The 12,965-nt window shown below is 48.3% G+C and overlaps 1 protein-coding gene across 2 annotated transcripts in view; it reads left to right on the top strand.

Annotated features, from left to right (window-relative positions):
* The window catches only part of KIF24 (kinesin family member 24), a 34,191-nt gene that overhangs the window by 15,363 nt on the left and 5,863 nt on the right, over positions 1-12,965 (top strand). For both annotated transcript variants that reach the window (XM_077346559.1, XM_077346561.1), the window contains exons 4-10: positions 866-963; positions 1,981-2,196; positions 3,316-3,403; positions 7,069-7,190; positions 9,759-9,864; positions 11,058-11,129; positions 12,323-12,432. In XM_077346559.1, coding sequence (XP_077202674.1) covers positions 866-963; positions 1,981-2,196; positions 3,316-3,403; positions 7,069-7,190; positions 9,759-9,864; positions 11,058-11,129; positions 12,323-12,432 — 812 coding nt within the window. The remainder of the gene's footprint in view (positions 1-865; positions 964-1,980; positions 2,197-3,315; positions 3,404-7,068; positions 7,191-9,758; positions 9,865-11,057; positions 11,130-12,322; positions 12,433-12,965) is intronic.

Below are 12,965 nucleotides of genomic sequence, written 5' to 3'. Positions count from 1 at the left end.
GTGGCCAGATGCCAAGTGCTGCTATAACACGGGATGAACCTGCCCATGCATTGTCCAGGACAAGTCCCCAACATTTCTGAACCTGCAGGCGCCTTTGAGATTCTGACACAAGGTGGTGGGGGCAGTCACAAAATGGCTGCTGCAGGAGGTGGAGCCAGCTACAAATGGCTTCCGCGGGAGGTGGGGCCAACCACCCAGTGTCAGGGAGTGAGGTGATGCAGAACTGTAATCGTGGCTCTTCAACAGGTTTTCAGTGACCAGTCAGGAGTACTCCTGAGCAGAAACCCAACCTACTTCCTAAAAACATTTGATCAGCATCCCCTCAGACTGAAAGGGCAAACCTCCCTAGGGATTGTCAGTGTTATTGTTTGTTGAAATGCTGCTCCGGTTGGTATGTTATCTCATGACTCTTACCCATTATATTGAGGTTGTTATTCATTATATTGATATTGTTCCATGTAAATGTTCCACAACGTTTTATGTAGACTGCCCGGGGCCATAGGAAAGGGCAGTATAAATAAACAGACAAATAAATAAATATATGGTGTTGGCCGGCAGCATGATGTTCCCCATGGGCACCACATTGTTTACGCCGGGGATAGTCAAACTGCGGCCCTCCAGATGTCCATGGACTACAATTCCCATGAGCCCCTGCCAGCATTCGCTGGCAGGGGCTCATGGGAATTGTAGTCCATGGACATCTGGAGGGCCGCAGTTTGACTACCCCTGGTTTACTCTTTAAGAGTTCTCCTAATTTGAATGGGGATCATATCTCCCCCCCCCCCCCCGGCTGTATGCTTTGCAGCCAGGGCAGATTAAAGGAGGGGGCGTTCCTTCTCATGTAAATGTCCCTTTGCTTTTTCAGCATGTGTTTTACTTTGACGAAGTCTTTGGGGAGGGATGTTCCAATCAGGACGTGTACATGAAGACTGCTCACCCTCTCATTCAGCACATTTTCAATGGGTAGGGTCTCATCGTGTGCGTTTCGCATTATTTTTGCATGTTGCTTGTTTTATGTCCCTGCTTCTTTGGTTTTACTTTCATACAGATGTTCACTGCTCATGTTCATTATGCCTTCTGCCTTCTGTTCATACTGTCATGCATGTTTTACATGTACTAGTTCTGCTGGTCCACATACTCCACCCTGAGACATCACAGTGAGGAGCAGTATATAAATTGAATCAAATAAATATAATCCTAGAATCATAGAGTTGGAAGGGATCTCCTGGGTCATCTAGGGCCATTGTGAGCCGCTTTAAGACTCCTTTGGGCAGTGAAAAACAGGATACTTCTTCCCTGTGTCCTGTTGCCTTCTGTGGGCTAGATCCCGTGGGATCTGGTCCATGAACAATGCCTTCCCCTGAAGTCAAAACCGCCTCTTGGCATGGGACAAGTCTCCTCACACAAGGGGGAAAGGCTGCCCTTTATGGGTCAGGCCTGTGGGATCCACAGCATATGGAAGGAGTTGAGTGGTGGAAGATAAGGCTGCCTCTTGGTGGTATCTCTGCGTAGCTAACTGGAACTGCAGGAATATATTGGGCTTCTTGACCCCCTCAGCAAAGGAATTTCAGAGAGTGGTTGTGTTGTTCTGCAGTAAAAGAACCAGCTTCTAGTCCGGGATCGGCACGCAGACTGACAAGATTTTCAAGCGAGGAGCTTTTGAAAGTCGAAGCTTGCTTTGTTGGACGCTTAGACACAGACCGAGCCTTCCGGCAAGAGGTCACCTTCACCATCTCAAAGACATTATTCTGGATGCACAAAGTTTGATTCCAGGGACACCTTTAAGACGAGCAAAGTTTCATTCAAGGTAGCACAGCAGCTTCTGCCTTGTATAAAACTTTGGTGGTCTTAAAGGTTCTCCTAGATTCAAACTTTGTTCTGCTGCTTCAGCATAACACGATTATGTACTTGAATTTTGCTGCTGTTTGGTTTGGTTTTTTTTTGTAACAAGATAAGGTAATTGTTTGTCTTGTGTCACAGCGGCAATGCCACGTGCTTTGCGTATGGGCAGACGGGGGCCGGCAAGACGTACACCATGATCGGCTCGCACCAGAACCCTGGTCTGTATGCTCTGGCGGCCAAAGATATCTTCCGGCACTTAGAAACATCCCAGGCAGGAAAAGACCTTCACGTCTGGATCAGCTTTTACGAGATCTACTGCGGGCAGCTTTATGACCTGCTAAACGGAAGGAAGAGGTATTTGCCAGGGCAACACAACTTTTGTGACAAGGACAGCAAAGCAGAGGGAGCCCAGTAGGTTTAGGTCAAGATGGGGGGCCGTGTGAGTCTGTCTTTAGCGGGAGAAAAGAACAGGAGTTCGGGAGGACCTTAACAATCAGCCTCTCATAAACTGCTGACCAGGTACAGAGTTATCAAAACGTCGCCCCTCCTCCCTTTCAGCCACCCTGGCAAGCACTTCTAGCCACTTCTCTGTTCTGGGCTGATCAGCGATTCAGTCACGTTGGTGTTCCTTATTTCTCCACAAGGTGACCCGAGACTTGAATCAGGCATTTATATGCTAAAGGAACCGCTTCGCAATTTTGTGCAGAGAGAGTGCCCAGGAAGAGCCCCGCAGGGAAGGGAAATGCAAACACCCCGTCATCTCTCTGGATTATTAACCGAAGCCGGCAGATGACAGTTTAAATATCAACATAATTAATTTTCCCTCCGCTTCTGATTTTCCTGAGCTGATATATTCAGCAAAGGGGGACTTTTGACAGTGAAATGAAGATCCCCCCAACCCCCGGGAAATAACTATACAGTCTACATTTGAAGCCTAGGCAGTCAAAAAAATGCAAGAAACTAACTTCTGACGGATGGTCGGGAGCCGTTGGCCGTGGCCCTTGAGGTCAGCTGGAGCGGTTTCACTGCTGCCTTAATGGGGCATTGCCGAGGCAGATGGGCGGCTTCCATGGCTGCCAACTGGACTTTCACAGACGCCCAGAATTCCATGTATTGAGGCCCCGTATCTGTCCCCTGTATTAACTGTCCTCGTCAGGATGTGGGAGATCAGATGGGCCTCTCTAGGCCAGACGGTCTGCAGTGGAGCCAGCATCTATAGATTGTCCTTTGGGGCGTGGGGGGGGGGCAGAGTTGTCGGATTAGGACGGTGAAGGATGGATTTTGTCGCCGGGATGTTATGTTTTTTAAATAGGGGATTTGAGGTTTTTATGTATTTTTATGTGTGGTATCATATTATATAACCCAGGGCCAGATGGCTTGACCGATAGTGGTGGGTAATAAATCCAATATTATCATCATCATCAAAGCTAATGAGTCCACCTCTTTGCTAATCTAAGGTTTCCTCTGCTGCAGGCTTTTTGCCAGGGAAGACAGCAAACACGTCGTCCAGATAGTCGGCCTGCGAGAAGTCCGTGTGGAGACCGTCAACTTGCTCCTGGAGGTAATTCTGGCAAGCAGGGTGGTCCTTTCTAACCCCAGATGCACTCAGAGGGGCCTGCAGAGCCTGCTAGCGCATTCTCCTGAGATCTGAATTGCAAACTAATGCAGTGCAGTCAATCCCATAAGCAGGGTCTGCCCTGAGACCTGCTGCTTCTCGGTGTGCTTCAGAATATCCCATTTCTCCCCCTTCAGCTCTTCCATCCCTCTTCCAATTTTGAAATTTGACTGTTTTTTTTTTAATCCTTTAATGGCCAAATGTGGAGAATTTGTCCTTTCCTGGGACCTGCCCTCAGGGAACAAGGAGAGAGAAGGATTAGACCTGTTGGCCAGCGAATACTGGACATGTTTGGGTCAAGTCTGGAAGCACCTTAGAAGAGGACATTACAGAGCTGGAAAAAGTACAGCGTTTGAATCTTGTTCCCTGTGAGGAAAGGGTTTTCTGTTTAGAAAAGAAACAGCTCAAGGGGGACCTGAGAGGCGAATGATAAAACAATGCCTGGGGTGGAGAGAGTTGGCCAAGAGAAATTTTTCACCCTCTCCCAAAAGACTAGAACTCGAGGGCATCCAGTGAATATGGGCAGTAGGTTCAGGATGGACAAAAGGAAACACTACTTTACACAGAGAACGATTAAAATGTAGAATTTGCTGCCCCAGGATGCAGTGATGGCCACAGGACTGAACAGCTTTTAAAGGGGTATAGGGATATTCATAGAGAATAAGTCTGTCAGAGATGGAGGGGAACCTCCCATTGAGAGGCACAATTCCTCTGACTCCCAGAGCCAGGAGGCAACATTGGGGAAGGCATCTGCCCCTCTGCCCTGTGGCTGGCCCTCCAGAGGAACTGCTTGGCCCCTAGATGCCTCACTAGATGGACCAATGGTCTGACCCAGCAGGGCTTTTCTTCTTATGTTCCTATGATTCCAAGATCTACCCAGAAGTAAGTAGAATTTTAGTCAATGGGGCTTATTCCCCGGAAAACACACCTTGAGGTCTGTCAGGCTCTGGGCTTCTTCAGCTTCTGGCTCACCAAACCCTTCCGTGTAATTAGAACACAACCCGGGGTGTGTGTGTGTGTGTGTGTCAGTTCATGTCCAGCCCTCGCAATGGATAATTTGTTTGTTCATTTGCTTGCTCATTCCCACTGTGTACTTATTCCGCATGAACAACATTCTGAAGGGTTTTACAGATAGCCTAAACAAAAAAATGACCTTGGTGGGTATGAAGCAGGTAATTGGCTTTCAAGATCTTCCTCTCGTGTTGATGCGTGTTTTAGCTTGATGATCGTAAAATTTGGAAGCCAAACTCAAGAGTGCTTTTCAGCCATTAGCCTCCCACCGCCTGGTATCTGGTAAAGCAACAAGCAGTTAAATGGGAAATGGGGAGAGAATGGCGATTTTAAAAAAGAGAAAGAAGAGAGAGAGAGGGAACTAAAAATAACCCCTCTGCTCCTCATTGAAATTCTGGCAGAATGAAATTGGATTAAAATGAATATAACATTTCTTTGAAGCAACAGAGTGGCTGGATTCTGCTCTGGGCTCGGAGGCTGTGCCATCAGATATGCACCCCTGGGGAACTCAGGCAAGCTGGCCAGAAGCCCTGGCCATTTAGGGTCATCAGTACTGTTTCCCTGAAGTGTCCCCATTAGCTTTGTGCTTTACAGAAAGCAAAGACGAGAGAGAGGCCTCACCCATGGGTTCATAATCCGGGCTCAGAGGAGAGCTGAGGGAAGCGGTTTTATCCTTTTTTCTAACAATGAAGTGTGCTCAGCTCAGAGCCAAATAATGTCAACCGCGAAGGGTGTTCAAGGCACGACATGAACAGAGCTGGCCTGCCCTTGTCTGCCTCTGCGGAGGCTTGCTCGGTGGTCTCCCACCCAAGGCCGACCCTGCTCAGCTTCCAGACTCGGTCCAGTTCAGGCTGCTCAGAGCTATTCGGCTGCCCTGTGTGGTCACTTTTTGTCCAGCTAATTAAGACCTAAAAGCATGAGGAGCGGAGAGCCCATGGGATAATTCATATGGAGCAGTGAAAACATTAAGGAAACACGAAGGATCACAATCACTGAGGAAGTTTGGGAAAACGGGATATTATTTACCTAGGAACCCGTTTTGGTTGTGATTTATGATTTTGGATGATTTCCAAAGTTTTTGAATTATTATAAAAAGAAGAAATAAAAAGATCCATTGATGATTTGAAATAGCCTGGACAATTCCTATACATTTTGTTTGGCCTGCACCTTTTGTCCTGGCCTTCCTCTGAGGAGCTCCATTTCCTTCTCCCAACATCCTCGCAAAGGGGGGAGACCCACCACAGAGCACAGCCCCCTGCCCTGTGAAATGGCCCTCCGTGACTTCCAGCTCCCACTTAGTTTCTGTGCCATTTGGACGGTGACTGGTGCATACGAGGAAGTGGCCCCGTCCTTTCCCCACAGCCTGTTTCTCTGACCTGTAGTTGTCCAAGGGGTGAACTGTTTGTCTTGCTGGGGGAGCCAGTGTGCATGCACATGGGTTTCCACAAAGCTCCACATAGTGCCCCCTCACCCCAAATATTTCAGTGGCGTTGGAGCGAGGAGAGAGGAGGAGAAGTAGCTTTAATCCCCTGCCTTTCTCGATCCTGAGGATTCTCCAAGCAGCTTTCCCTTCCTCTCCCCACAACAGACACCCTGTGAGGCAGGTGGGGCTAAGAGTGACCTGGGAGAACTGGGATTGGCCCCAGCAGGCTTCCTTGGGAGGAGGAGTGGAGAGTCAAACCCAGCTTTCCAAATTGGAGTCTGCCACTCTTAAGCCACACCAAGCAGGATCGAAGCCCCTTCTCCCCATGTGTCTCAGTCACAATCCAAATGGAGCACTCTGTGTGGGGCTTGCAGACTATGCATGACTGTTACTCAGGAGACAGGATGAGATAAGGGCTGCAACTCAGTGGCAGAGCACCTGCTTGGCATGCAGAAGATCCCAGACTCAATCCCTGGCATCTCCAGTTGAAAGGACCAGGCAGGAGGGGATGGGGAAGACCCCTGGCCTAGACCCTGGAGACTGCTGAGTGGACTGTATTGATTTTGATGAACGGAGGGTCCAATTCAGTAGAAGGCAACTTCAGGTGTACACGTATGCATTTAGGGGGGCTGTGGCTCAGAGGCTGAACTTCCGCTTGGCATGCAGCAGGTCCCAGGTTCAATTCTTGGCATCTTCAGTTAAAGGGACCAGGCAGGGGGGGGTGGGAAAAACCTCAGCCAGAGACCCTGGAGGGCTGCTGCCAGTCTGAATAAGTAATACTGACCTCGATGGCCCAGTGATCTGATTCACTATAATGCAGCTTCCCCTGTGATTTTAAGGGAAGGGGCTGTGGCTCAGTTTGGCATACGAATGGTCCCTGGTTCAATCCCTGGCATCTCCAGTTAAAAGGGCCAGACGATACGTGATGTGAAAGACCTTTCTCTGCCTGAGGCCCTGGATTGCTGCTGCCAGTCTGAGTAGGCAATATTTACCTCGATGGACCAACAGTAGGAGTCAGTGGAAGGCAACTCTGCATGTCCGAGTGTGTTTGGCAGCATGCGAACAAGCCAGGATCCTGTCACTTCCAGCCACGCTCTCGTTCCATCGTGCGCACCCAGTACCCCGAACGGGTTGGGTAAAGTACCTAAAGTACCGCTTTCCTTGGCTCTCTTTCTAGGTGATCCTGAAAGGAGGGAAAGAGCGCAGCACAGGGGCCACCGGAGTCAATTCGGATTCGTCTCGCTCACACGCAATTATCCAGATTCAGATGAAAGATTCTGCAAGCCGGGTGTTCGGGAGGTGAGCCTTTGGAAGAGCGTCCGGCAAAGCAGCTGGACTTTCATCCCCCCCCTTAGTTCCATGCACCATCAAGCCAAGTGCCCCTTCTCATGTTTAGGATGAGATTTAGGATGCTTTAGGATGCTCTGGGCTGATCCTGCATTGAGCAGGGGGTTGGACTAGATGGCCTCTATGGCCCCTTCCAACTCTAGGATTCTAGGAGTCTAGTTCAGCAGTGGAATAGGCTGCCTAAGGAGGTGGGGAGCTCCCCCTCACTGTCAGTCTACAAGCAGTGGCTGGACAGATCCTTCTCCTGGATGCTTGAGGCTGATCCTGCACTGAGCAGGGGGTGGGACTAGATGGCCTCTATGGCCCCTTCCAACTCTAGGATTCTAGGGGTCTAGTTCAGCAGTGGAATAGGCTGCCTAAGGAGGTGGTGAGCTCCCCCTCACTGGCCGTCTTCAAGCAAAGGTTGGATACAGACTTTTCTTGGATGCTTTAGGATGCTTAGGGCTGATCCTGCATTGAGAAGGGGGTTGGACTAGATGGCCTCTATGGCCCCTTCCAACTCTAGGATTCTGTGATTCTATGATTCTATGTTCCAGCCACCAGAGGTGGCTAAATGCAGCATGGAGGGAAGCCACGTGGCCCCCATGGATTCAGCGGGAGAGCCAGTGCTCCTGTCCACTGAAGTTGCTCTTTGCAGCAAACTGCATCTGTGAACACACCAAGGCCGCATGGTCTATCTCCATGCTGCACTTAGCTGCCTCCGACACTGTTTGGCCTCTACATGGAGGCTGCACGTCCTCAGATGAGGCACAGGATGTGTCTGGCCACTGCCATGGACAGATGGCTTCAAGCAACTTCAGGAAGCACCTCTGCTGTGAGAGAGGATGAGGGAGGATGTCTCCTCTAGCAACAGGAGTGATGCTTCATTTCTACCTGGAATGCACTGATGAAAACTCCCAGTGGGTTACATCCTGTGGCTGCACCAGTGGAAGATGCTCACGGAGGCAGATTATTCCTTGTCATCGTCTTCATAGTGGCGATCTTCAGCCCGTGAGACCAGTGGTCCTTCAAGTCCAGCATCCTGTCTCACACAACAGCCAAACAGTTCCTCTTGAGGTACAACGACAGGGCATGGAGACCAAGGCCTTCTCCTGCTGTTGCCTCCTGGCTCTGGGATTGAGAGGATGCCTCTGCAGTGGAGGTTCCCTTGAGGCACCATGGCTAAAGCTACTGAGAAGACCTCCAAAAATCTGTCTAATCCCCTTTTAATATTGTCTGCCTGTGGCCATCACTACTTCCTATTTTAATCACTTGTTTTAATCCTATTTTAATCATTATTTCACATTTTAATCACTTGTTCAGGGAAATATTATTTCCTTTTTTCTGTCCTCAATCTACTGCCCATCAGCTGCATCGGATGCTTTCAAGTCTCTAGCATTTTGAGCGAGGCTGTCCTGTTTTTATGCAGCCCAGATGTCAAATCATTCCACTGTCCTGCTTATCAAAAGATGACAGCCTAGAGCTGCAGGCAACATGGTGCAACCATTGGTGTTGGGTCTGGAATTGGAGAAAATCTGGGCCGAATCCCTGCTCCACTGTGAGACTCCACTGACTCCTCACAGGGTTACTGTATAGCCCTGCTCTGAATCCCTTGGAAGAGTGGATGCGATTTTATTCATTCCGTTAATTTCTACCCCGCATTTCTTCCTAATAGGAACCAAAAGCAGCTTACAGCATTCCTCTCTCTTCCATTTTACCCTCACAACAACTCTGTGAGGTACTCCAGTCTAGTTGTTTAACTGCACAACCAACAAAGAGGAGAGGAAAACACTAAAAACATGAATTTAAGAACCCAAAGTTTAAAGCGATTGAAATTGGAGAGCCTAATGATTCAGATTCTCCAGGTAAAACTTTAAGCTCATCAATTATATGAAGAATACATGTGTTTATTCCAAAACAATCAAAATATCCTTAGGCCCAAACGATAGCCTCCAAACAGAATAAAATTATACAGTATTCTCAGACAAGGACCACCTGCAGCCATGAGCATGTGTGTTTCGGCTAAAAGGCCTTCTTCAGCGGTCAAACGTACACCTTACAAATTACACAATGGCTCCAAACTTTGAGCTAAGCAACAGTAATTTCTAAAAGTTGGGCCCAGTTGAGACTGCTTTAAAATGAATAATTGTGCCTCAAGGCAGAGACATAACGTAGAAGCCTCTTTCTAAATAACCCTGGTTGACGACATGTATTTAGGATGGCAATCTTGTTATATACCTTCTTATCCTGACCCAGAGAAAATTAACCTCAGACGCAGACTGGAGCTAATAGTGTATAATAGTTTTTTTTCTGCTGCACACGAATGTGGCCACCCTCTGAAACAACTTGAGAGGTTGGGGGGTGGGGGTGGCTGGGCCCCCGAGTCCCCCAGCGATCTTCCCAAGCAGAGGGGGAATTTGAACTTGGAACCTCCCAGATCCCACCTCCACTCTAATCGCTACACCCCACTGGCTCTCGGACACTGCAAAGAGGATAACAACAGCAACAAAACAGTAACGACAATCACAAAATGTTTTCCAGGATCTCGTTTATTGACCTGGCGGGCAGCGAAAGAGCCGCTGATGCCAGGGACTCAGACAGGCAGACAAAAATGGAAGGGGCGGAAATAAACCAAAGTCTTCTAGCGGTGAGTTCAGAACAGCTACATCAGGTGTCTTTCTCTGGGATGGGTGGAAGGAGGTTTTTTGGCAAGGGGGGGCAGTCCTTGGATTGGAGGGGGGCTCTACACCTTGAAGGGGAAGACCAGCCTAGAGGCCTCTTGGCTTTTCTTTTCCTTAAAAAGAGTGGGGCCAAAGTTTTCAAGGCCCCGTTGTCTTTCCTTTCTCAACACTTCTGTCATTCAGAACCTGCTGAAACATCCTTCAGGCTTAGAGAAACCCCAGAAGTGGCACAATTGTGCACAATATAGTTGGGAAGCAGAGCTGTGGACACGCCCGCTTGGGGCCCCACCCCCTCCAGGCCCCACATTGGCAATTTTGGGAGGGGTGGATGGGTTAACATGACGGTATGCGGTCATTTTACTCAATAAATATTTAACAAATTTTAAAAAGATTAATGAACTCCCGCCCTTTCGGGGAATATTTGGATCCATGTAATGCAGGTGACTTCACTTTGTGGGAACTACATTTTTTTGTCTGTGCTGATAAAATATGCTAGGAGAACACAGAGATGAAACGAGGTATTCAATACCGGAAGCTCGTCATATATTTTAATGCAGAATTATATATACAACTAGAATTAAAAAAAAGAAAACTTTTGTAGTGGTGTAGTGGTTAGGAGTGCAGACTTCTAATCTGGCATGGCGGGTTCGATTCTGCGCTCCCCCACATGCAACCAGCTGGGTGACCTTGGGCTCGCCACGGCACTGAAAACTGTTCTGACCGAGCAGGAATCTCAGGGCTCTCTCAGCCTCACCCACCCCACAGGGTGTCTGTTGTGGGGAGAGGAAAGGGAAGGCGACTGGAAGCCGCTATGAGTGTTCCTAGGATAGAGAAAAGCGGCATATAAGAACCAACTCTTCTTCTTCTTCAGTAATCTCAGGGCTCTCTCAGCCTCCCCTCCCTCACAGGGTGTCTGTGGTGGGGAGAGGAAAGGGAAAGTGAATGGAAGTCGCTTTGAGACTCCTTTGGATAGAGAAAAGTGGCATCTAAGAACCAACTCTTCTTCTTCTTCTTCTACTTCTTCTTCTTCTTCTTTATATGAACTTTTGAATGTGTTGGATGGTTTTGCCAGCTATTTTTGCCACGGTGTTTTCTCTTATACTGATGTAACCATTTCCTGACTATGTTTATTTGCTGCTTCCTTTTTTCTTGGCCATAGCTTAAGGAGTGCATCCGTGCCCTGGATCAAGAACATGCTCACACCCCCTTCAGGCAAAGCAAGTTGACTCAGGTAAAAGACAAAACAAAAAGCAAGCCTCAGGTAAAGGTCAATTGGAGTACAACCAAAAAAAGGGGACAAAAACACAGCCCTGAATAGGAAAGGTTGTAACACAGGAAAAGTGAGAAGGTGATTCTCATAGTCCCATATATTTCAAAATTTTAATTTTGCTTCTTAACACAGATAAATATTTCTTTTTCCTTTCTCTTTCTCCCCCCCCCCTTCATTTCGGGTCCATTATGTGTATGATTAGTTTTGTGTATGTCTTTGTTAATAGCATGCTCAGTTTGAGTTATACCATGGAGGAAATCCAGGTGTTGGAACGCGTTGGGTATCAGTTCAGGCAGACGGAGACAAAATGTACTTTGAAACCTGTATTTATGTAAAGGGACAGTTGTCTTTATGTTGGGAGAAGGGACTCCTGTGCTGAACCACAGAACTCTTGATTTTAAATGATATTTAACACTCCTGAATACATTATTAAATTACATATGATGTTTTGTACATGTGCACTACATGCAGAGTTCCATTCTACTTTTCTTTCTTCTAACCTTTTTTCAGTTAAAGCACATGCCAAATGGGCCTGGTGCCCCGTTATTTATTGGGTTTACAGTGGGGAGGGCAGGAGGAGGCCAAGAAATGAGCCGATCCATAGATGCCGTTGGGGCTGAGGTTGCCATGTTGGAGAGAAAGAATAAATTCAAAAGTGTGAAGATTGATCAGGCAGCTAAGTCAGCTTCCGTAGGAGACAGTGGATGTTCCAGGGGCCCAGCTTGGTGTTGTGGTTAACAGCAGAGGCCTCTAAAGTGGATCTGATTCCCTCCTTCCTATGAAGCCATCTTGAGATTGGCTCAAGATGTTCTTTCAGACCTCTCTCTGCTCACCTGCCTCACAGGGTGCCCATCGCAGAGAGAGGAAGGCGAGCATTTGTAAGCTGCTTTGAGACTTCTTCAGGTAGTAAAAAGCGGGGTACAAAAGCAACTCTTTGTGGGGAAGCTGCAGCAGCCTAAATCCTGCCAAGGGGAGAAGTTGGACCTAATAGCAGTGCAACAATCTCTCTTGGTGGCTGCATACAACGTTTAATTTTGGGAGCCTTTCCCTTCCTTACTTTGTGTTGCCATTTTACATCCTCCCCCCACCTCTTTCAAGATAGTTCCCCAAAATAACAACGCTCAAAATCGTAAGTCACGTCTTCTTCCTTCAAGGTCCTAAAAGATTCCTTCATCGGGAATTCCAAGACGTGCATGATTGCAAACATCTCTCCCAGCCACATCGCCACAGAGCACACCCTCAACACCTTGCGCTATGCGGACAGGTAAGCAGCAGCGGCAGCAGCAACTCCCTGCCCACACGCAGGTGACCCCAATTCCATGCCCAGATGATGCCCCCTCCCCCCAAAAGAAAGCCACAGAATCTCTGGCCAGTCTGTCCTGGAGGAAATTTGCCTCCTGATCCCAAAGTGGCAGTCGGCATTTCCCTGGGCATGCAAGAAAGGGCCACAAGAGCCAAGTTATAATGAAGAATGAGAACCATTCTAGAGCCAAAGGCCCAGGCTAGCCCTGTGAACAAGCAGAGTCTGAGCATCTCTCTCTGAGTTACTCTTCTTTTGTTTGCTTAAACCAGGGGTAGTCAAACTGCGGCCCTCCAGATGTCCATGGACTACAATTCCCAGGAGCCCCCTGCCAGCATTCGCTGGCAGGGGGCTCCTGGGAATTGTAGTCCATGGACATCTGGAGGGCCGCAGTTTGACTACCCGTGGCTTAAACTGACCTGTTTCTGGCTGATGCAGGAGCCCTCACTGCCCACACTGGCTCAGTCTTGCCTGAGCTTGAAAGCTAAGCAAGGTCA

This window comes from Paroedura picta, chromosome 7, assembly GCF_049243985.1.
Source record: "Paroedura picta isolate Pp20150507F chromosome 7, Ppicta_v3.0, whole genome shotgun sequence".
Taxonomy (NCBI): Eukaryota; Metazoa; Chordata; class Lepidosauria; order Squamata; family Gekkonidae; genus Paroedura; species Paroedura picta.
This window is presented reverse-complemented; position numbering and strand designations above follow the sequence as displayed.